Source organism: Pygocentrus nattereri, chromosome 12 (assembly GCF_015220715.1).
Source record: "Pygocentrus nattereri isolate fPygNat1 chromosome 12, fPygNat1.pri, whole genome shotgun sequence".
Lineage (NCBI taxonomy): Eukaryota > Metazoa > Chordata > Actinopteri > Characiformes > Serrasalmidae > Pygocentrus > Pygocentrus nattereri.
Window position 1 is genome coordinate 37069258 of NC_051222.1, and position 24677 is coordinate 37093934.

The 24677-nt window shown below is 40.8% G+C and overlaps 2 protein-coding genes across 3 annotated transcripts; both read left to right on the forward strand.

Annotated features, from left to right (window-relative positions):
• The first annotated feature begins 392 nt into the window (after nucleotides 1-392).
• Nucleotides 393-8686, forward strand: LOC108411741 (polymeric immunoglobulin receptor-like). The gene is made up of 7 exons (XM_017683467.2): nucleotides 393-468; nucleotides 554-874; nucleotides 1320-1658; nucleotides 3668-3799; nucleotides 4034-4135; nucleotides 6154-6206; nucleotides 7848-8686. The coding sequence occupies exons 1-7, from the start codon at nucleotides 429-431 to the stop codon at nucleotides 7989-7991; spliced, it is 1131 nt and encodes a 376-aa protein (XP_017538956.1). The 5' UTR covers nucleotides 393-428; the 3' UTR covers nucleotides 7992-8686.
• Nucleotides 8687-13352: 4666 nt separating this feature from the next.
• On the forward strand, nucleotides 13353-23596 carry LOC108411742 (CMRF35-like molecule 8). 2 transcript variants are annotated; one of them, XM_017683468.1, is made up of 7 exons: nucleotides 13353-13442; nucleotides 13528-13851; nucleotides 14558-14899; nucleotides 18680-18808; nucleotides 19084-19191; nucleotides 21118-21158; nucleotides 22593-23596. In XM_017683468.1, exons 1-7 carry the CDS (start codon nucleotides 13403-13405, stop codon nucleotides 22731-22733), a joined length of 1125 nt encoding a protein of 374 aa, XP_017538957.1. In that variant the 5' UTR covers nucleotides 13353-13402; the 3' UTR covers nucleotides 22734-23596. The 2 variants fall into 2 exon arrangements, with proteins under 2 accessions (XP_017538957.1, XP_037399478.1); XM_037543581.1 differs by lacking the exons at nucleotides 18680-18808; nucleotides 19084-19191.
• Nucleotides 23597-24677: the final 1081 nt, after the last annotated feature.

A 24677-nucleotide genomic window follows, 5' to 3' on the forward strand; every position in this document is an offset into this window, starting at 1 on the left:
AAGTGGTAAAGGCCCAGACACTGGTACACTGAAAGTAATAAACGTACCACTTAGTCACTCACCAACACAGCTAATACTCACAGAGACAGCAGAGCAATAGACTAGAATTAGATGAAGTGGCATATCAAGTGTTTTATACAATTTAAGAGGTCAAACGAACAATAAATACATAAACAAATTATTAAATGCCAGGAAGCTTCTACAAGACTAGTTTAGCCCACTGTTCATTCTACAGCTTATATCTCTATTTTTATATATCTTTCACACCTCGTTTTGCTGAGACGTTCATAGCTTATTTTCGCTCAGGTCAACAAGGGGAAGTGAGCATGTCATCCACTTCTGGTTAGCACCAGGCTGCAGCTTCAGTACAGCCACACAGAGTCAGAGACAGACTGCACTATTCAGGAGCTCCAATATCTGAACTCAGAATGAAGACCCTCCTCATCTTCACCCTCTTCCTGATTTCAGGTAAGGAGATGCTCTTCTAAATAATCAGCACTATCAGCAGCGTCAAATGAAGCCTTTACTCAGATGGACATTTGTCCTCTTTTAGTAGGTGGAGGAGAATCAGAGAGAGTGATGGGATATTCAGGAGGAGGAGTCCTCGTCAAGTGTACATACAACACAGGATACACATCAAACCCAAAGTACCTCTGTACGGGTCCATGGCCCTGCATGACAAAGCCAATTTGGACAGACGCTAAAAATGAGTGGATAAACAGTGGAAGATTCTCACTGTTTGACAACACCAGAGCTTCACAGTTCTGGGTGATGATCAGGGAGCTCACTGTAGAGGATTCTGGAATGTACAAGTGTGGAGTTTGGAAATCTGGCATTGATGTCTACACACCAGTGGAACTGAAGGTAGAGGAAGGTAAGTCTCTCCTACCACTAAACCTGTTCAATGTCCTGCATCATTAACATCTGTTATAGTGACGGTGAATGTCCAAACGTCAGGAGCTGTAATGTAAATAGGATTTTCTGGACAGTACCAATAAGAACATGCTTACTTATTATATGAGTGTTATCGTGGGGTTTCTGTCTTTAGGTTTCCTGTCTGGTCCTGCTCAGCCATGAAACTGGGTGTAATTTCTCATGTCTGACCAAGATTTCTTTATTAAAGAGAAACCAAATTACAACAAGATTCTCAATGACTGATTTCTGATTGACTTCACTGCTTTTTCAGTTCAAACACTTAATTAATCCAGCAAAATGTGTACTTTTTCCCTTCAATTACAGACTTGTCATCATTTGACAGGACCGCACTGTGCTCTGGAGATTATAGTAAATGGTTTTATCTGATTGTTTATGATTCACAGATCTGTCCTATGAGAAGAGCATCAGTGTGACTGGCCATGTAGGAGGAAATGTGAACATCAGCTGTAAATACCCACAATCCCACAGCAGTGACCCCAAGTTTCTCTGTAGGAGAGTGGGCATTGTTAACTGTAGTTATGAAACATCTGTTAATGAGAGCAGAAGATGGAGAAATGAGGGGAAACTGTATCTACATGATGATGGAAAGCAGATCTTCACTGTGGTCATCAACTGTCTGACTGAGGGAGACTCTGGTGAATACTGGTGTGGAGCTGAATCAGACTGGACATCTGACCATGGATACAAGGCCTATATCACACAGATCAACCTCAGAGTTACTGGTCAGTAGATCTCATTTTGAACTATTATTTGTGCAGCTTTATTAAGGTCCTGTCAGTGAGAGCCTGGAGTCCAGCCAAGGGCAGTCTGTACTTCAAAGGGAACCGATACAACATTGCTTGCAGATTTAATGTTCTAGCGGCTAAAATGTCAATGCATCCTTGCTTTGATCCGTGTGAAACATCTCATATGAATATAAGAAGAGTTTAACAGAGGAAGATCTGTACTGGAAATTACTCGAACGATGCCTATTAGTACTTATATTTATACTATTGCTCTTTTAAATATTGTATTTTGGTAAAATTAGTGGTCTCTGTCACAAACAAACCATACTGGCTGAATAACTTCATGTGTAAATCATTTTGGAGCTGTAAAATATCACAATGCTGGTGGTTTCTTTTCATTCCTTAAAATTCCAGGCTTATTACATACTAAGGCTTATTATTCAGTAATTACAGGGAGTTCAGTGCAAACGGGTATTCTTGGGTAATAGAGGTGTGTAATAACACTTTGGGCCTGCTGGTGGGCCCTGCCCATTTCAGGGCTTTAAACTATGACTGAACAGTTGATTTAACCTTAAGTAGGGCAATGTTGCTCTAATGTCTGAATGGCTGAAATGTTGATGCATCCCTGCTGTGATCCATGTGATGTATCTCATCTGAATATTAGCAGTGCTTAATTGAGGAAGTGAGATGGCAGTGCATGCACATCACAAGACTCAGTGTCTCACTTAGTGATATAGTGTTTAGTTACCTTACAATCTCCTGCGTCTTCACTCGACTCACTCGTGCAAACTCCAAATACAAAAGACAGACACTGTTTGATGTTGATCTTCACTGCACAAATCATTTTGGACTTTCCATTCGACTTCAATCAGCTGCCCCCAGAGTTGACCAGGAAACAGAGACCAAACGAGCCATTCATACTGACTGGCACAGGCGTCGAGCTGCTACGAGCATCTTCCTCACCAATATCTCTGCCAAGCAAGCTGGATGAATTAAAGATCTGGACCTTCACACAAGAAGGCTTATGGACTGCAGTTTTTTGGAAATATGGCTAAGCAGCGATGTTTCTAACAGCATGATGGAACACTCAGTGGGGCAATCTCTTCCGAGCTGACAGGTCAGCTGCAGCTTTTATGTAAACAAAGCATGGTGCATGGACTCTGTCAATGTTATTACTCACTGCTCTGCTCCACATCCCTCCCTCACCTGGGACAGCCTGACTATCTTTCTTTGGTCCTGCTCCCCAAGTACACCCCGGTCGTCAAACATGTGAAACCCACAAGAAGATCTGTGAAGATCTGGAGCTGAGGTAGAGCGTATGACTGGCTTCGTTTCTTCGTATCCACATCTCAGATGATCTCACCTGGTCTGTAAACTCCTCTATCATGGTCAAAAAGGTGTAAAAGCATCTTTACTTCCTACGGGGCCTCAAGAAAGCTCACCTGTGTCCCGGGACTTTTATTGCTGTACCATTGAGAGCAAACTCACAAACTGCATCTCAGTGTGGTTCGGAAGCTGCTCCTCATCTGACCGCAAAGCATTCCCGCAGGTGGTGAAATCTGCCCAATGCATCACAGGTGCCCAATTACCCTCCATTAAGAACACTTACCATAAGCGCTGCCTGGGCAGGGTGAGGGACATCAACAAGGATGTTTCTCATCCTTACCATGGACTTTTTACCCTCCTCCCATCTGGCAGGCTTTGTAGAAGCCTTTGCTCCCAGTCAGTGTTCAGGACTCAGACACAGCCTCAGTGTTTAAGTCTAGGCTAAAAACAAACTTTACTTTGATTGGGTGCAGTCTGCATGCTTACTGCTTGTCCCAAGCATCATGTTGCTTGCTTAGGTTTAGCTCCATCTACTGGCCATCTGCTCAAACACCTACACATTAAAATCTTTTTTTTTTTTTTTTGCAAATTCTGATACTGCAGTTTTGGGTCAACTAATACCTAAAATATCTTATTGTTCCTTTAAATACAAATGAAAATGCCATGATTTCCATTACCAGAACAAGAACCTCCATCAACAATAGCATCATCTTCTTCACCATCAAGCACAATCCCACAAAGCACAAAAACAACCGCATCTCCAACATCGATATCCACTGGCAACTCATCAGTGGAGGCACATTCATCAGAAGGTACAACACACAGATAATCATTTCATTTTAAACGCAGATATTCTAGCTCAGTCATCAACACATTAGTTTACTGACATTAAAACCTCCTCAGCTTTATGGTCTAACACACAATGTAAAAAAATACAAAGTACACACCATATGCAGATAATCCTATATTGTTAGCTTGATCTATGTTAAATTATTAGGTTATTATTTGTTTTTCTTTTAATTATGACTCTGTTCCTCCATCACCAGCATCAACAATTTCCTCTGTGATCACTGTTGTGTCTGTGATTCTGGTGGTGTTTCTGATTGGACTCATGTTCTTCATTCTCGCTGTACGAAAAAGACCACAAGGTATTAACACATACAAACACATGCACACACATGATACTACAATGAACAAAGTTATTATAATATTTTGGCAAAGGCCATGGGGCACACAGCCAACCAGGAGCTGACATGTAGAGAAGAGGCTCATGGGAGGTCTGCTCCCCAGTTTGGAAGGTACTATTTTGTGTTGTTTCAGGTGTGTTATGGTGTCGTGGTGTGGGGTTGTATGTGTGTGATGGGGAGGATCACCGGTAGAAGGATGTCTGTAACTGCTGTTGACCTCCCCTGGGAGTTCTGTGTGAAGTATGTGCCTGTTTATACCTGTTGCTCATTAAAAAACTGTTCTCAGATTAGAACCGTGGCTTCAGTTGAATCTTCTTTGGATTACTGTTACATTGGTGATCAGAAGTGAGATGCCGCCCTCCAGTGTCCAGAAGAGGAACTGCACTAACTTGAACTCAAAAAGAAATAGCAACAAAGAAGAAGAAGAAGAAGAAGAAGAAGAAGAGAGCCTGACAAGAAAGAAGCCGATAGCAAAATGGCTTAGACTGGTGGAGTCTGCCAGTTAGGAACCAGCAAGCAGCAGCATAGCCCTGCTGTAGCCCCATAAAGAGAAGACGGTGTGTGGCAGCAGAACCCAGCTAGAGCACCAAGCAATGCCACAAACCTAAGCCACCAGAGAAATGGAATCTGGCTGGGAAGCCTGGCTGCTGTCATGGGCTGGAAGGTAGCCAGGTGGACCTGGGGGGAAAGAAAAAGGCTCTCTGCCAGCCTCGGGCATCTGAGCCAAGAAAAGCACAGCTGCTGCCCCGGAGCAGCGGACCTGAGGACAGAGAGCTCTCTTGCCCCTCTACTTTGGTGCCTCAATGGACAGAACACCCAGAGAGCTTTAGTTCGGCAGTTTACTAAGGTCAGAGCAAGTAAGTGTGTTAAAACTGCTGTGGCAAGGACACGACCCCAAGAGAGGACTGGCTGCATACGTGGAAGAGAAGCCCATGGCTCATGGCATTTATGTGGAATAAGACAATGGACATTGTGAAGCCCCTGCTGCTACCCCAGGGACTTTGGTCAGACTGTGTTGGGACACCTTAAGAAGAGGGCAGTGTGACAATAGCCACAGGGTGAGCAGCCAACCAGGAGCAAGCATGCAGAGAAAAGGCTCTTGGGAGGTGCACACCCCAGTTAAAAATGTACTGTTTTGTGTTGTTAATGTTCTTCTTTCAATAAAGGTGTGTATATATTGCTGCTGTCGGAAGAAAAACTTGTATCTCCATTTTTTACATTTTTCAGTTTTAAATATAATTTGAAAATGCAAGTTGGTCTTTACATTGTCTGTAAATTTTATGATGAATGGACCAAAAGTAATGGCCCAAAATTGCTTGGAAAGATGCCTGTTTCCATTGACTTCCATTAAAAGTAAAGTAGGTTTTTTCCTTCTCCTGTAAAGTTACTATTTTGGAGATATGAGGTTTTCTTCCGACAACAGCGATATGTTTCAGGTGTGTTGCTGCCTCAGGATGTGGGGTTGTTTGAGTGTGAGGGGTAATCACCAGTTGCAGGAGGTCTGTGACTGATGGTGATCTCCCCTGGTAGTTTAGTGTTCAACACCTGTTTTTGCCCTTTGTTCATTAAAATCTGTTCTCAGATCAGACCCATGGGCTTCTTTTGATGCCTGTTACAATAAGATACAGTGCTTCATGAAGGCAGGGCCTGTACTGTGATGTTGGACTGATTCATCATCGCCGATTATGTTCTTGGTCTTATGTTTGTAAGACATTATTTTAGTGAAGAGAATTTCATCAATACAAACTTAAAGAAAAAAAAAGCCTCAGTGGACTTACAATGATGGCCAGATGCTGCCCTATGCTGGCTATAAATGAAAATGTGTCAGGAGAGCTGGAGTAAGAGTAGTCTCTATTCATACTCAGGTCAATCCCACAGTCTGTTTCAAATTATCTTACAGATCTTAAATATTGAAAATATATATTTTTTCTATTCTTAATTTTTGACTGATTTGATATAATGGAATTCTTTCTCCTCAGATCCAGCCTCAACCTTAACCCGACCCCTCGGAGGTACCTCAAACAACTACATGGTGAGTCATCACTGTTTCAAAGCAGACCGTTATTAGAAAACATATCCACCAGGGAAATATTTAATGATTCCTCAATAACTGAAACATAAGCCTGCATCATTTTCACAAAAAAAAAAAATTGTGAAGTGATATTTTTTAAGTAGAAACACAACTTTCATTATTTTATATGTCATAGCAGGAGGTCAATGTATGAAATCTTCAACCTTATTTTGAGCAGACTTAGGACCCTACAGCATATTTGGTTGTATAAGAATTTAGCAGGCGGAGGTTCCTGATTATCTAGACTCTTATGTCATTAACAGAATCCTCCATTATGTCTGATTATGTCTAGATTATGTGTCCTAGGGGCTGTAAGCAAAGGGCCCTAAAACAGAGCCTTGTGGGACACCATATTGCACATTATGTTCAGACAGCTCCTCATTTACACTCTGGTTTGTCAAGTAAGAGGTAAATCAGTTAAGAACATGTTTGTCTAAACCAGCTGTTTTCTGTCCATTAATATATCATGGTAATTTTAAACGCTGTATCTAATCAAAAGAAAGACTTCTGCAATCTGAGGTAATCAAACCTCTCGCCATGTTGTTTCAGAAAACCAGACTGAGCAACAATCATGCCTTTAATACTTATTTATAAAAGGAAAAAAAAAACTCTCATGGGCTGCAACTTCCTCCAAAAAAGAGGTATTTTCTTGATTATCTTAAATAGCTTAAAGACATGGGTTAGGTTGAATGTTACCTGTTTATTTTTTCAATTATTAATTTGGGAATAAACTGGTATGTAATCACTATAATAAGTATTAAATATAATAAAGTAAATTAAATAGATTTAGTCAGAACATATTAACTAGTTAAGCTTTATTTAGCAGAAAATTACTGCTGGAAACTTTAGAGATGCGTTTACAGCAGTGGTTCAAGGTGGCCACTACATCAATAAAGTAGTTCATTGCAGCAAAAAATTATTTAAGAAGTATGATGGTAATGTGTGCCACTTAGTTAATAAAAAGTTAAGAATTAATCAATCCTCTTAGGTCATTCTCTTGAATTTGCATATGTTCATAAATTCTCCTTTAAAGGCTCTTCATATGATCCTCATATGTTTCACATCAAAATGCTCTGTTATCTTCATCACTACTTTCCAAAATCATTGCAGCAACTTCAACAGCTGTAAACTCTCTGCACACCATTTCACACGTGTCTTTGATGTGGACTGAATGAAGAGTGAAGGGTTTCCGGCGTGATGGTCAGTCCTTAGTGATTTTCTGAGTGTCCACTGATCAATTTCACACAAATTTGGTGAGAGGAAGATGATGGGTATCTCAGTCCCTCTTCATAGGCTCATAACTCCGGATGTCAGTCACATACGTTCTTGCGATAAGATGGAATGGAAAGGGCGACTCTACAGATTCAGGAAATGTTTAAACTGTATTTCTCTGCTGTATTATCAAAAAAAAACAAAGAAACTGATATGCAAATATCAAATTTGACACATAGCTGAGTTTGTGCACCTCAGATGGTTAAGGAAAAAGCAGTAGCTCTTAAACCAGTCATTGATCTCTGGGGGACCAGGGTTTGAGAACCACTGCTGTAAAATGTTAGTCATAATTGTTCTAACAGTTTATATATTTATTATCTCTGCTTTCAGGATCCCGTTGCTGTCTATTCTAATATGGAAGAGACAGGAAATCTTCCTGACTCAGAGGCTAGAGTTTCCACAGTCTACTCTTCTCTCAGTTCACCTACAAACCCCTCCGATTCTTCTCAACACATATATGACAATGACCTGTAACCCGTAAGCCCCTATGGGTTTTCAGACCCTGTTTATTCTCACACTCAGTAACCATCTAGCTCTTTTGATAAGGACGTCTACTCCACATGTCCAGGAGTGATTTAGTGCACAGGCTGAAATCCAGGAGCCCTGATTCAGCTAATTCAGCTTTTAATGAGATTTATATTTTCACACATCCAAACACAAACACTGACGATTATGGTTCTATATGTTATTCATATCTGTGGCTGCTGATTGGCCAGTTTTATTCTGAATATCAGCTCTGATGGGGATCGGCGGCTCTATCAGACGCAGAAGAAGCAGCTCAGAAGAGCAGAAGTTCATGACTTCGATTCTGTCCAACATGTTGGTGGAAGTGACTAGAGTAGCAAGTTGTTATTTTTACCATTTTTCTACTAATAAAACTGTAAATGTTCCTGTTCATACCCAGATCTTTAACTCTGGAGCTGTGTGAATATATGCACTCATTGTTATGGGAAATATGGTCAATCTGAAATTTGATTTACATTAAGTTGATATTGGACTCTGAAAAATGATTTAATGTCCACAGGTGAGATGTAACCTCTCTACTTTGTTTGGATTGATAATAAGTGTAAAACTATGTGTCTGTGTTTTATATTCTGTTCAAGACATTCAATTGTTTCTTAAAATGTGACTTTTTTTATTAGATTATCTATATTTAGCCTATTGAGAGCCTGCAGGTCATTTTCAGTGTTTTGTCTGGTCTGGTTAAATATATATTGTATTACAACTTGTTTTCTAATTTGTGATCTTCAATGTTCATTGCTGTAATATATTCTGTAAAGCTGTTTATAGTTTTAGTATGTGACTGTAGTGCTGAACCAAATCCATAAAAGCTTATTGTACAATATTTCTTAAAAAGAGTCAATAAAAGTTGCACCCTGTGTTAGATATCATGTTATTGCTGTGTGTTTTCTCATTTCCTCTTGTACGTGTTGTATTTACAGTGTTTTTGATGGCAGTATTGAGCACTTCAGATCATATTGTGGTTGCCTTTCCAGTTCAGTGCAAAACATTATATTCACAGCCTTCTGTAGACGGTTTATCACAGTTTTATCATTAAATACAGACTACAGAGAAAATCACTTATTCATTCTGTTGTACACTTCCTCCTTCAGCCACCAGATGGCAAAATGTGCATATGTCACACATCCTCTTACTGAGAGGTCTGCAGCTTTCTCTTTGCCGTGGTCAGTAAGGGAAGTGGGCATGATCTCTTTAAGATGCACTTGAAGACAAGGCAGAGTCAGAGTCAGACATGATTCATGCAAGGACACCTATCTCTCATGAATATCTGATCTATGATGAGTAGAGTGGAGTAGAGCTGGTATCAGTCTGTGAACCTGAACTCAGAATGAAGATCCTCCTCGTCTTCAGCCTCTTCGTGTCTTCAGTTAAGGAGATGCTCTTCTAAGCAATCAGCACTATCAGCATCAAATGAAGCCTTTTAGGATGTTTGTTGTGCTTTTATGTCCGATACATTAGAAACCCACACCAGACTGATGTGTAGAAAGCAGCAAGGAGCATTTAAAGTACAGTTTACGCTGTGAAATGTCATGAAACTGAAAGGTGTGATCAAATCAATGTCGTTGAAGAACAGCATCAGTGTTACTGGCTGATTGGTTGGGTCTTCATTTTGCTGGTTACATTAAGAGTGCAGTGAGCATGCTCAGTGTAACAGGAAGTAAACACTCTTCAGAGCGGTTCACACCTTACTGACCACACTGAGCAGCTGCCTTAGTTTTTACTGTAGTTGTAACTTGGGGTTTTTACTCAAGGTCTAAAAGTCTTACAGCATTTTTGTTCTTTCTGATCACATTCCTCAGTGTTTCATCCCTTATTAAACTGAATTAGCAGACGAGATGGCACTGATCCAGTACTAGATATCAAAATGGGTCAATATCAGCAGAAGAAAAAGAAAGATTTTTTTTGGTGGTAGCAAAAAAAAGTAAAAAAAGGAAAGAACATCATGCTTATACCATCAGACTCTCCTCATCAGGATGTCTACTCCACAGCTTAGTTACTCAGTTCTCTGATTCCTCAGGAAGTGATACTCAGTAGGCCCAACTTACACAACTGTATATTTAATCAAGAACACAGACAGTTACAGTGGTGGACAGTAACTGAGTAACTGAGTAAATGTAATTGGTTTCTGTACTTAAGTATTTTTTGGTGTATCTGTACTGAAGTTTCTCCATTCTGGACTTTTTCCTTTCACTCCACCACATTTCAGAGTCTAATATCTCCCTTAGAGATAGGATGAGAAGTTCGGTCATCCGGGAGGGACTCAGAGTAGAGCCGCTGCTTCTCCATGTCAAGAGGAGCCAGCTGAGGTGGTTCGGGCATCTGGTTAGGATGCCTCCTGTACGCCTCCACCCAGGAGGAGACCCCGGGGAAGACCCAGGACACGCTGGCCTAACTATGTTGCACTGTTGTTTTCAATTGAGAAATATTGCCAAAATCAAGAAAATGCTCTCCTTCCAGGACACAGAGAAGATCATTCATGCTTTTGTATCATCACGACTTGATTATTGCAATGCACTATTTACATGTCTTAGTCAAGGGGCAATGGCACGGCTGCAGCTGGTTCAGAATGCAGCTGCCCGGGTACTTACCGGGACTAAAAGAAGGGAGCATATTACCCCTGTACTGGCATCTCTGCATTGGTTGCCTGTTGTTTTTAGAATTCAGTTCAAAATTTTGGTTTTAACATACCAGGCGGTGCACGGTGATGTGCCAAAATATATTTCAGAATTATTATCACCGTATCCTAGTACCAGATCACTAAGGTCATCTAGTCAGGGGCTCTTAGTGGTCCCTAGGACAACACGGAAACGTAAGGGAGATTGTGCTTTTTCTGTGTGTGCCCCCAAGTTGTGGAATGCTCTGCCTTTGGATGTTAGACTAGCTGAATCAAAAGACATTTTTAAAGGAAGACTCAAAACGCATCTCTATTCATTAGCTTTTGGTCACAGGTGATGCTTTTGTTATTTATTGGATAGTGCTGCATTGTTTTTATGGTTTTATGTCAGTTTTATGTTGTTTATGAATGTAGCTGTACTGTTTTTATAGTTATATGTATCTGTTTTGTTTTATCATTCTATTTTTAGTACTTGTTGTTTGTGAAGCACTTTGTAGCTGTGCTTAGAAAAGTGGTATATAAATAAATGTTTACTTACTTTACTTACTTAGCTGGCCTGGGAGTGCCTCGGAATCCCCCCAGGGAGCTATTTGAAGTGGCTGGGGAAAAGGAGGTCTGGGCCTCATTGCTTAGGATGCTGCCCCGTGACCCGAACCCCGGAGAAGCGGAAGATAATGGATTAATGGATGGATGGATGGATGGATGGATACCTGACTTTTTCCTCCTACATTTTGAGAAATCTGTCGTTCCTTTTGGTTTCTGTGTGTATAAAAACGTCACATGTCAAAACGAAAGAAGCGCAAAGCCAGAGCACCAATCAGGGCCCAGCGGTCACTTTGTTTAGAGCTGGTTTTGACCTGTTGGTCATACCGACCCAGTGCAGCACGCGGTTCAACGTCAGCGCAGCAGCGTAAAACTTTGGGAGAGTCTGTTCAACATAAATGATGAACTAACCTAACTTTGTGTAAATAGAGCTCAATATAGAAATATGTCCACATATGCAGTCGAGACTGACGCGGCTTTTTTCTGAATTTCTACAAACACCATTTCATTTTATAGTAAATGAGTTTGGGCTGGTTTATGTTTATGAACAGACGCCTACAGATCAACATAGTAAAGGAGCTCATCTGTGATCCTGAGTTTAAAGCCAGTTTTTATTCAACTTAAACTTGGAACTAAGTTGCATTAAGTTAATTACTCTTTTAGTACTTTTACTTTTGATACTTAAGTACAGCTGAAGGCTCAAGTGGAGGTCTAAAGGGAGGATCTTCTACTTTTACTGGAGTAATATTTTACCTTGGGTGTCTCTACTTTAACTCAACTACATGATTTGTGTACTTTGTCCATCACTGGGTAGTTATAATAGTGCTGTTACCACAGCAACCTTTAACAAGAAAGACTTTTATTCTGCAGTCTAACATGTCAGCATGTTACGCTTTCATTTTCATACATTTTGTCAAAAAACTTTTCTTTCACAGGGTGATTTTTATTCTGGAGCAGTGTAAATGTGGACTTTGATTATCCATCCATTTTCTAAGCCACTTCTCCCTCAGGGTCGTGGGGGGGTGCTGGAACCTATCCCAGCGGTCATCGGGCACCCTGGACAGGTCGCCAGTCCATCGCAGAGGCTTTGATTAGTTTTAGTTTAATACTGTGAACAAAGGGTTAATTCAACCTTAACTAAAGTGATGTTGATCTAAAGTGGCAAAAAACTGATTTCACAATTTGATCTATGTTAATTTTCACTAATCTCAAGAAAAGTATATATATATATTTCATATGTGTATTTTTTTAATACACTTACATTAAATTGTGTTGTGTTCCTTTTAAGTCTATGCAGTTTTTGACTAAAGCTACATTGTGTAAATAGTATTGATTTAACAGCTTCGTAAAGTCTTCCATCATTATTTTAACATTTAGAGAGCCAGCAGGACTTCTTTACTACATTATATTCCACTTCATTCATTTGTGATTGTTATCAGATAGTGTTACCATAAATACTGTCATTTAAAGGGGAATTCCACCTATATTTTAAAATTTCTGCATAATTGAGTGTTTGAGATGAGGATTCATTACAGAAACTCATTTCTTTAGAGGGATTTCATTGTAGAGGTGTGTTTACAGTGGTGGTGATAGGAACCAGGGGTCATCATGACAACAACACAAATAGACATTTTATATACTATGCAAAACCACCAGGAAACCTACATGTGTCTTCTGAGCATTTATGCATAGTATTGATATAAAATATTGATGAAGCTAAAAAACATAATTTTTAGCCTTAGAACACCCGGCACATACCTGCATGGTAAGAAAACAAAATAAAAATAAAACTTTCTCCAAACTATCGTAAATTAATGTCTCAGACTCAGGCAGTTCTAGTCATAACTTTCCATGATTTAGCTTTTAAAGGTATTAAGCTATCCAGATGTTTGGTTCCTATCATCATCACTATGATTTTTTTTAAAACTGGTGGAATTTCCCTTTAAATCCAGTGTGCTTTCCAACGGTCAAGTGTCAGGCAATTGTGTTGTGGGCACACTAGATGGCAGTAAAGGTCCTCTTCATTTTTATTAAACTTTGTTCTAACACACTTCACACACGGTCTTCCAACCGCACGCAGGGTCAGAAAGGGAAGTGGTCATGGCATCAGTTTCTTTTGAAGAAAAAGCACAGACACAGAGTCACTCAGAGACAGAGACAGGTAGACAGGGTGGATGCATTCAGGTCTTCTGATATCTGACTCAGAATGAAGACCCTCCTCATCTTCACCCTCTTCCTGATTTCAGGTAAGGAGATGCTCTTCTATATAATCAGCACTATCAGCAGCGTCAAATGAAGCCTTTACTCAGATGGACATTTGTCCTCTTTTAGTAGGTGGTGGAGAATCAGGGAGAGTGATGGGATATTCAGGAGGAGGAGTCCTCATCAAGTGTAGATATGAGACACAATACACATCAAACCCAAAGTACCTCTGTGAGGCTCCATGGCCCTGCATGACGAAGCCAATTTGGACAGACGCCAAAAATGAGTGGATAAACAGAGGAAGATTCTCACTGTTTGACGACACCAGAGCTGCACAGTTCTGGGTGGTCATCAGGGAGCTCACTGTAGAGGATTCTGGAACGTACAACTGTGCAGTTGATAAAGATTTGGCCATTGACGTCTACACGCCAGTGGAACTGAAGGTAGAGGAAGGTGAGTCTCTCACAACACTGCACCTGTTTATTATCCTAGACCTCCTGCATCATTAGCATCAGCTACACTGAGAGTGAATGTACAAACTCATATAAAGATGGAACAGCAGGAATGTGAGGAATTGTATTAAGAACAGATCTACTCATATATTTTATGAATAGTATACTCATTATTATATTATGGTTGTCACAGAGTTTCTACCTTCAGAGATTCATTTTCAGTCTGTGCTTGTTTTATCTCTGCCCTGAAAGTGCATTTGTCCAATTTCTCATATTTGACCAAAATGAGGTTGTGTACATAGAGTTACAACTGCTGGTTAGAAAATAGCAAGATCTTTACTATGTTCTTTGGCATTCTAGCTTTTCTCCCAGTTTCCTCACTTTCATGTAGTTTGCATGTCTGTAGTATTGAGTGCCTATGAACTGACATCTAGCATCTTTCTGAACAAGAATATGGATTATAATTATGTAAATATGAAAAGAGTGATTTTAACATACTTTTAGTTATAGGGGTGTGGCCCCTAATGAAACAACAGAACATGCAAAGTTATTGAGTCAACTTGAGAAAGAAAACTGATTGATTTCTGATTTCAAAAAAATCAATTAATACAGAAATACAGAAATTTTTCTGCAACTGAATTGTCAGAATTTTATTAAATTGTGAAAGTTAATATTAATGCTTCTATCTTATTGTTTAAAACTGACAGTTCATCAATACATGAAGAGCATCAGTGTGACTGGCCATGTTGGAGGAGGTGTGAACATCAGCTGCAAATACCCACAGTCCCACAGCAGTAACCCCAAGTTCCTCTGTAGGAGAGTGGGCACTCCTGACTGTAGTTATGAAACATCAGTTAAAGAGAGCAGAAGATGGAGAAATGAGGGGAAACTCTCTCTGCATGATGACAGAGCAAAGCAGATCTTCACTGTGATCATCAACAGTCTGACTGAGGGAGACTCTGGTGAATACTGGTGTGGAGCTGAATCAGACTGGACATCTGACCATGGATACAAGGTGTATATCACCCAGGTCAACCTCAGAGTTACTGGTGAGTAGATCATTTTGAAGTATTAAGTGTATAGCTTTATAATTTAAGGTCCTGTCAGTGAACTAGAGAGAGCCTGGAGTTCAGCCAAGGTCAGTTTACACTTTAAAGTGAACTGACGCCACACTGTTTTCAGATTTAATGTTGTGATGGCTGAAATGTGGATCTATCCCTGCTCTGATTCAAGCGAAACATCTCATATGAATATTAGCAGAGCTTAACTGAGGAAGTGAAAAGAACTGTTGTTTTTTTTTCAGTCAAGATTCCTGAAGCCAAAGTAGAAGTTATGATTGTCTTCATCCGTCTGTTTAGTTTAATGTCTGCAAGCACAACTGCCTCTTTCAGTACGTGTTATATGAGTAGAGTACACAAACAAGTGTAAGAGAAAATAATCAACATGAGCCAAATTCTGTTTATGATAATATGAATTTTGACACAAACTCCCACAAACTGGGACGAACAGGGAGTTTGCCAATCCAGCCTACATGTGTTTTGTGGACTTGGAGAAGGCTTTCGACCGTATTCCCTGAGATATCTTGTGGGAGGTCCTCCAGGAGTATGGGGTGCCAGAGCTACTACTCCAGGCCATTCTGTCTCTGTATCTCTGGAGTAAGAGTTTTGTTTGTATACTTCAGTGAGAATGAAGGCATTATTGTCACAGTCACCAGAGTAACCAGCGAAATTTTGATCAACCCATCCGAGCACATACAATATGACAATGGGGGGAAACAGGACAGGAAGACAGGAATAATGGAAACTACAGAGAAACAGAATACATTGGGTGAGGGAGGAGACAAGGAGGGGGGGGGGCCTGAAGAAGGCGCCCTACTCGGCATCCCAGTCTAGGTATCTCAGTTCGCAGGGTGGTATGGCGATAACACAGCAAAATTGCCATGGAGACAACCTTGATCGGGCCCAGGCAGAGTCAACAATCAGCAGGAATCCAGGGAAGTGGAGGAGGATGAAGAGCATCTCGCAGCAGTGTTCCTCTGGGGGAGATGTGATGTACCAGCCAAGGCCAAGGCCTGCGCTGATACGGGGAGCCGAAAGTAGATAAGAAAGGGGTTGCAGGCTTCGAGTGAGTAGTCGTATTTTTTACGGTAGCTCACCAAGTCCATTATGGTCACATAAACGATCCATTTTCCTTTGCAAAGCTGCCAACTTCTCCACGATGTTATCCAGGGTACAACTTACAGTCAAATTCTGAGTGTTGACAGCTCTGCCCACCACATCAATCATGTCAGGCAGCTTCAAGGGGCCGCGGACAGCTGCCTCCATTCTGCGAATTTCGCGATACACCAAGGCAATGCCTAATCCAATCAGCAAAATACCTGTGATCATGGTTCCGAATAGGTAGACGTCCTCAATATCCTCCACGGAGAGAGCCGCCAGGCACACGACACGCCACCTCTCCCATGCGTCCATCGTGTAGCCAGCTGCAAACATTCCGGCAGGACAGGTTGGTTCCCCCGAACCAGGACTTCTCATCGAGAAGATGGTGTCAGTTGCGTTGAGAGACCATTTGATCAAATCCATTTTTTAGGTTTGAAGAACAGCGCGGAGAGAGTCTCTCAGTAAAGAGCTCAGACAGTAGACTAGACACAGAAGCAAAGCAGGAGAGATAAGGGAGAGGAGAGGGAGAAAGTGCGACCGCCTTTGTTGAGAGCCAAAGTAGAAGTGTTGTGAAGTCAGTGTTGGCATTGGACTCCGCCAAGGCTGTACCTTGTCTCCTGCTTGTGATATTCAAGGAGAGGATGTCATGACGAAGCTGAGGTCAGGAGGGCATTATGTGTGGAGGTCAAAGGAATGTGTCTCTGCTATTTGCAGATTATGTTGTTCTTTTGGCTGGATCGCATGGATGCCTCCAGTGCTGAGGTTGAAGTGGTTAGATCAGCAACTCCAAGTCTGAGTCCATGATCCTAGCCCAGAAAAGGATGGCATGCCCACTCCACATACAGGGAAAGTATACCCTAAGTGGAGGAGCTTAAGTATCTTGGGGTCTTATTCAGTGATGCGAAGAGGGATGGTCGGCTGCAGGCTGGGACAGGTAGCAGTAATGCGGTCACTGAACCAGACTGTAGTGGTGAAGAGGGAGCTGAGCCATAAGGCAAAGCTCTCTGTTTACTGGTTAGTTTAAATCCCGACTCTCACCTATGGCCATGAGCTGTGGGTAATGACTGAAAGAATGAGATAACGAATACAAGTGGCAGAAATTAGCTTTCTTTGCAGGGTGGTGGGCTGCACTCTACTTGATAGGGTGAGTCAGTCAGGGGCAGTTGCAGGCTGATGGTTAGGAAACAAGCCTTGTGTTCAGGTTACTAGTTCAAACCCCTCAGCAGGCAGCATGTGACTGAAGTGCCCTTGAGTAAGGCACTTAATCTCCACCTCCTCCCCGTGCACCATGGATACGGCTGCCCACCGCTCTGGGTGAGTGTGCTCACTGCCCCGTAGTGTATGTGAGTGTTTCACTGCACGGATGGGATAAGTGCGGAGGTCTAATTCCTTTATGTGCAAACGGTTGGTTGATGGTTCTGAATTTTATTCTATTCTGAGGAGCTCAGTCATCTAGGAGGAGCTTGGAGTAGATCCGCTACTCCTCTGCATTGAGAGAAGCCAGTTGAGATGGTTCAGGCATCTGATCTGGATGCCTCCCTGTGGGGGTGTATCAGACACGGTCTACTGGGATGAGACCCTGGCGTCGTCCTAGGACCTGCTAGAGGGATTATATCTCCAAGTTGGCCTGGGAGTGGCTTGGAGTCGCATTGGACAGGGATGTCTGGGATCCTCTGCTCTCCCAACTGCTACCATGACACTGGATTAAGTGGTTAATGATGATGAATGTATGAATGAAGAATTCTGACACAAAAATATAGAGATGCTCCAATACCTTTTTTATTTACTTTTTCAATGCTGATGCCTGATCCTCAAGTACCAAAAACCAATATCATCCCTAAATAACTAATAACCTACTCAATAGTAGCCTGAGTCCTAATATTTATACCATTCCACAACTCGAATACTGTATTTTGGAAACAGCAGTGTTACGTGTCACAAACAACACATACTGGTTGAATAACTTCATGTTTAAATGATTATGGAGCTGTAAGAGCTGTATGGAGTTTCCTTTCATTACTTAAAATCCCACGTTTATTACTTACAAATGCTTATTATTCAGTAGAGTATGACTTTTTGATTAAGTTTGATTTAACCTTAAGTAGGGAATTGTTGCTCTGAAGTAGCAAACCATTTTTACCAGTTTAGTCACAAAAATTACGTTTTTATTTCCACTAATTTCAAGGAACATCAAAATATTTCTATATAAATTTTGAAAAAAGAGATATTCCCCTTTAAATACACTGTGCTGTACAATGGCTACAATTTCAGGAAATGTGATGTATTCTGTACAAATGATCGAACTTAAAAAAAAATAGTGATCGTTTGGCATTGAACAGCCCCCACTGGTGGGCCCTGGTCATTTACTGGATTAAAAGCTTGATTAAATTTGATGAATCTGAATTTGAAATTCTTGCTTGGCTATGTTTCATCTCAAACTACTGCCATTGCAGCTTTTGTAATATGCATTTTTACTGCTTATCACAAGCATCATGACGCCTGCTTAAGGTTAGCTCCATCTATTGACCATCTACTCGAACACCTATACATTAAATCAATGTTCTCTTTTGCCAGTAATGATACTGTAATTTTAGCTCCCCTAACAGCTACAAATGCCTTATTTTTCATTTAAATCCAAATGATTAAGATGTAAATGTTTCCATTTGCCAGAAGAAGAACCTCCATCAAAAATATCATCTTCATCACCATCCAGCACAATTCCACAGAGCACAAAAGCAACCGCATCTCCAACCTCTATATCCACTGGCAACTCCTCATCAGAGATAAATTCATCAAATGGTACAACACACAGATAATCTACCAAACACATTTATTTGAGTTCAGTTTTTCTTTAAAGGCAGATATTTTAGTACAGTCATCAACACATCAGTTTACTGATACACCAACCACATACTCAACTGCTGAAACCACACTGTCTTCAGCTTCTGCTACACACAACACACAGTACAGACAAAGTCCATCTGCTCCTACGCTCTTAGCTTCATCTCTGTTAAATGATTCAATTATTGTTTGTTATTGATTCCCTAATTATGATTCTGTTTCTCCAACACCAGAGTTCCCAGCTTCCTCTGTGATCAGTATTGTTTGTGTGATTCTGCTGGTGTTTCTGATTGGACTCATATTCATGATTGTTGCTGTACGAAAAAGACTCAGGCCTCAAGGTACCACCACATACAAACACATGCACATATATAGACATACATGATAATAAAACAATCAAAGTTATAATTTTGTACCAATGGCCACAAGTTAAGAAGGTACTACTTAGTGCCGGGACTGCCAATCTGTCTAGGGTGTATCCTGCTTGTTGCCCAATGACAGCTGGGATAGGCTCCAGTCACCCAGAAGGAGAAGTGGCTTAGAAGATGTGTGTGTGTGTGTGTGTACTTTGTGCTGTTCTCTTGTTAGAGGTGTGTGTGTTTCAGTTGTGTTATTGCTTCAGAATATGGGGTTGTTTGTGTGCGAGGGGGCGTCACCTATACAGGGAATGCTGTGGCTTTTGGTGACCTCCCTTGAGAGTTCTGTGTTAAGTCTGTTGCTCATTAAAAAAACTGTTCTTAAATCAGAACCATGGCTTCAGTTGAATCTTCCTTTGACTGTTATTGCATTGGTGATCAGAAGTGGGATGGTGTCCTCCAGTGGCAAGGAGAAAAACTGCTTTGCTATATAACTTGAGAAAAAGCAGTGGAGCCCAGCTAAGCCATGAAAGGGAGAGCCTGCGGTGCTATCAGTCAGGAAGCTGCAACTGGACAGATGGAGATGAGAGGGAGAGCAGATTAGTGTGTTAGTGGTGGAGCTATACATGATGGCTCAGCAGGTGTAACCCATGCTAGACAGGGCTGTGCAGGAGGATCTATATCTGGAGAAACTATAGTGGCAGGTGCACCTCACCAAACTGGCTGGTCTTTGAGAGGCAGTTGCTGGGGTGATGACAGCTGAGCTTGACCTCAGCAAGCAGACAAAAAAGCGAGCAACCCTGTGATGGGGCAGAGAAGCTCCAGGTGGAGACAACATGGTATGCATGTGTTGCCGAAAACAGGGACACTGCACTAAAATATGCTGTGAAAGCCGACAGAAACATAATCCAGCCCAGCTACCATCACGGCCTGGAAGATGACCATCATCCAGCTCAGGTCCATCACCGGCAGCCAAGTTGTCCTGGCGGGGAGAAAATAGCTCTTGGTCACCCAGGGCATCTGAGCCAAGTATACAAGTTTTGGCTCATACCCATAAGGGAAGTCTGCATTCTTGGCTTAGATTTGCTGGTTGCGGCCTGGGCTGGGCTCAACCTTGGACAGGATATGCTGGGCTTGGTGACATGACAAATGAAGTTGCTGGCAGTGGCTAGCTGTAAAGCCAAGCTGGAAGAAACAGGCAGTGCACACGAGCAACAGCCTCACCTGTATCATCGGCAGGGTGGACAACGGATAAAGCGGAAGGTGTAGGAGAGGAGGACAGCTGTTGCTGTTGTCCCCGGTAGCAGTGGGCCTGGCATTAGTGGGCAGCGAGGTGTCCCACCATGCTCAGGAGGACAGAGAGCTCTCTTTCCCTTCTGCTTTGATGCGTCAATGGACAGAATATCCACAGAGCTACAGCTTGGCGTGGCCTTGGCTATCCCAAGGACCTTTTTCGGATTATGTTGGGTCACCGGAATGGTGGACTTTTAAGAAGGGGGCAGTGTGGTGATGTGCACGGGGCACACAGCCAAACAGTACTATGCAAAGTATTATGCAAAGAGGAGGCTCATGGGAGGTGTGCACCCCAGGTAAAAAGGTTCTGTTTGTGCTGTTTGTTCATCAGAGGTAAGTGTATGTGTTTCAGGTGTGTAGAGAATTTCATCAATACAAACCTAAAAAGAAAATGGCCTCAGTGGACTAACAGTAATGGACATGTGCTGCCCTCTGCTGGCTATAAATGAACATGTGTCAAGAAAGCTAGAGTAAGTATAGACTGTACACATTCTCAGGTGAAGCCCACATGCTGTTTCTTTTTTAAATGACCTTATATTTTTAATAATGAGAACAGATCTGTGTTTTTCAATTCTTACTGTATGACTGATTAAATGTAATGGAATTCTTTCTCCTCAGATGTAGATTCAACCCCAACCCAAGGCTCCTCAAACTACACGGTGAGTCATGAGCTTTAAAGTAGACCCTCAATAGAAAAGATGTCCACCAGTGAAATATTTAAGAATCATTTTTGAATACCTGAAACACGTTGCATCATTTACACACAAAAAACAATATTTAGTAAATAGAAACAAGACTTATATTATTGCAGCAGGAGGTCAAAGGATAAAATCTCCAATCTCTTTTTGAGCAGGTTTAATACATTTTTTATAGCGGTTTTATAGCAGGAGAATGTTCCTGCTTATGTAGAATCTTATGTCATTAACATCTCCAATTATGTCTAGTTTGTCTAAATGATTCATTTTAGGGGCTGTAAGTTAAGGGCCCTAAAACAGAGCCTTGTGGGACACCATTTCACACTATATGTTCAGACAGCTCCTCAATAAAACTGGGTATACACCTCAAGGAATGGGAAATAAAACGGCTGAACTAGAAACGGGAAATAAAACATAAATTGCTTTCTCTGTAATTATGAGGGAAAGGCAGACTTTATGTTTCACTTGTTTGCTCTTAGTGGATTCTTCTTGTAGTTTTTAAGTAGTTCTGGAGAAATTTCTCTTTGGTGTTTCCAGCTGTTTTTTTGTTTGTTTTTGTTTTCTTTTCTTTTTGATTAGATACCCACCTGGGTTAAGTACTGTACCAGTCACCCCTTTACAAAAGTGTGACAAAGGGCTGCTGTTTGCCACAGCCTTAAGCAGAGGAGTCTACAGGTGTGCCAGGTTGGGTCTATTTGGAGCTTCTGGGAATTGAAGTTGCTTGAAGTTATGGCACCTCGCCACTGTCGCCCTCTGCTGGCAGCCAGTGGCACAGGCTGGGCTCTTACAACTTTGTGACCTGTGCTGATCTAGTCTTTGGTGTTTCTATATGTCTGTATTGTATTTACTTTGACAATAAGCAGACATTAGTCATATATCTGAATTATTAGTTAGTTTTACACAATTACACATTAAAGCCACTAAATGAAATGACATGACGGGTCAGTTCTTATAGTCCATTGGTGAGTTTTACACAAAATGTAGACGGAAAAACAAATGCACTAATTGAATACAGTGATATAGAGATGACGTGTGTCTCAATCCCTGTACATAGTCTCATAACTCCAGATGGGAGTCACCAACAACCTCATGATTAGATAGGAGGGAAAGGGCGACTCTACAGATTCAGGAAATGTTTGAAATGCAATTCTGTGCTGGATTATCAAAAAGAGAGAGTAGCATATATAGAAACATTGATTCTGGCCAAGTTTGTTGACACCAGAGTGCTAATAAGCAGTAGTTGTTAAATCATTCGTCAACGCCCCCCACAATGAGAGCTGGAATGGAGCAAAAATGTGTAATCTCTGGGGGTCCAGAGCGCTGGTTTGAGAACCACTGCTGTAAAATGTTAGTCATAATTGTTCTAACAGTTCATATATTTATTATCTCTGCTTTCAGGATCTCGTTGCTGTCTATTCTAATGTGGAAGAGACAGGAAATCTTCCTGACTCAGAGGCTAGAGTTTCCACAGTCTACTCTTCTCTCAGTTCACCTACAAACCCCTCTGATTCTTCTCAACATATATATGACAATGTCTAGTAACCCGTAAGCCCCTATGGGTTTTCAGACCCTGTTTATTCTCACACTCAGTAACCATCTAGCTCTTTTGATAAGGACGTCTACTCCACATGTCCAGGAGTGATTTTAGTGCACAGGCTGAAATCCAGGAGCCCTGAGTGATTCAGCTTTTAATGAGATTTATATTTTCACACATCCAAACACAAACACTGATGATTCTGGTTTTATATGTTATTCATATCTGTGGCTGCTGATTGGCCAGTTTTATTCTGAATATCAGCTCTGATGGGGATCGGCGGCTCTATCAGACGCAGAAGAAGCAGCTCAGAAGAGCAGAAGTTCATGACTTCGATTCTGTCCAACATGTTGGTGGAAGTGACTAGAGTAGCAAGTTGTTATTTTTACCATTTTTCTACTAAAAAAACTGTAAATGTTCCCTTTCTTTCCCAGATCTTTAACTCTGGAGCTGTGTGAATATATGCACTGATTGTTCTGGGAAATATGGTCACTTTGAAACTTGATTTACATTAAGTTGATATTGGACTGAAAAATGATTTAATGTTTACAGGAAGGATGTAACATATATCCTTTGTTTGAATTGATAATTAAGTGTATGACTGTCTCTGGTTACCCATATTTAGCCTATTGAGTGCATTTTCAGTATTTTTCCTGGACAAAGAAACATTGTATTACATTTTTTTTTTGTATTACAGTTTTTTTCATTTTCATTTTTTTGTGAGCTGTAATTGCTGTAATATAGTCTGTTAAGCTGCTTGGAGTTGTGATTGTGTTGTGCTGTGTGACTGTAGTGCTGAACCAAATCCATGAAAGCCTATTGTACAATATTTCTTAAAAAGAGTCAATAAAAGTTGCACCCTGTGTTATTGCTGTGTGTTTTCTCAATTCCTCTTGTGTGTGTAGTGTTTACAGTGTTTTTGATGGCAGCATTGAGCACTTCAGATCATGTGGTGGTTATCTTTCCAGTTTAGCACAGAACCTCATATTCACAGCCTTCTGTAGACGGTTTATCACAGTTTTATCATTAAATACAGACTATTGAGAAGATCACCATCTCATTCTGTTGTACACTTCCCCCTTTAGCCACTAGATGGCAGAACACGCTAAACTGAGGATCTGATCTACTTGAGGACAAATGCTACTGAGCGTTTGAGAACATGTGAATGTGTGGAAGTTCTATTCTCTCAGAACCGAAAACGTCTAGAGCCCAGTCAAATCCCCCTCAGTGTATCCCTCCCTCTTTCATTAGCTTTATATCACTGCTGTCGGAGCAAAACCTCGTATCTCCATTTTTATTTTCCTTTTTTTTTTAAATAATTTGAAAATACCTGTTGCCCTTTACAAAGTGTCTAAATTTGATGATAATTGGACCTAAAGAAATGGCCCAAAATGACTTTAATTAATTCCACTGACTTATAATTAAAAGTACTTTTTTCCTTCCGACACTTCGTGAATGCAGCTGTAGATGATGTGCTCACCAATATTGACAACAAGCTGGTTGTTATTCCATGGATGTAACTAGGGCTGGGCGGTATGGCCAAAAATTTTATCACAAAAAATTTCATATCAGTCCATATTGATACATATCGTCTTAAATGTCAAATCATTATTTCTTTCAAGTTTCAACGCTGAATTTTGCTCCTTAGTGGTTAATATTTTTTTTAATCATTACTTTTTTTAATTTGTGATATTGTACTATTACCTTACTAATTTCTTATCTATTTTTGATCTTAATTTCTTACCATTTAAATCTCAAGTTCTATTTTTATCTACTTTTATCTTTTATTCACTGTTATTTTAAACTTTCTTTTAATTTAAAATGATTAAATGTAGTTATTATTTTCTTTCTCATGTCAATCCCTGTTTTTGTAAATGCTCGGCTACATTGAAAATGAGGGTTGCCCTCAATGTACTTCCGAGTCAAAATAAAGGTTGATTGATTGATTG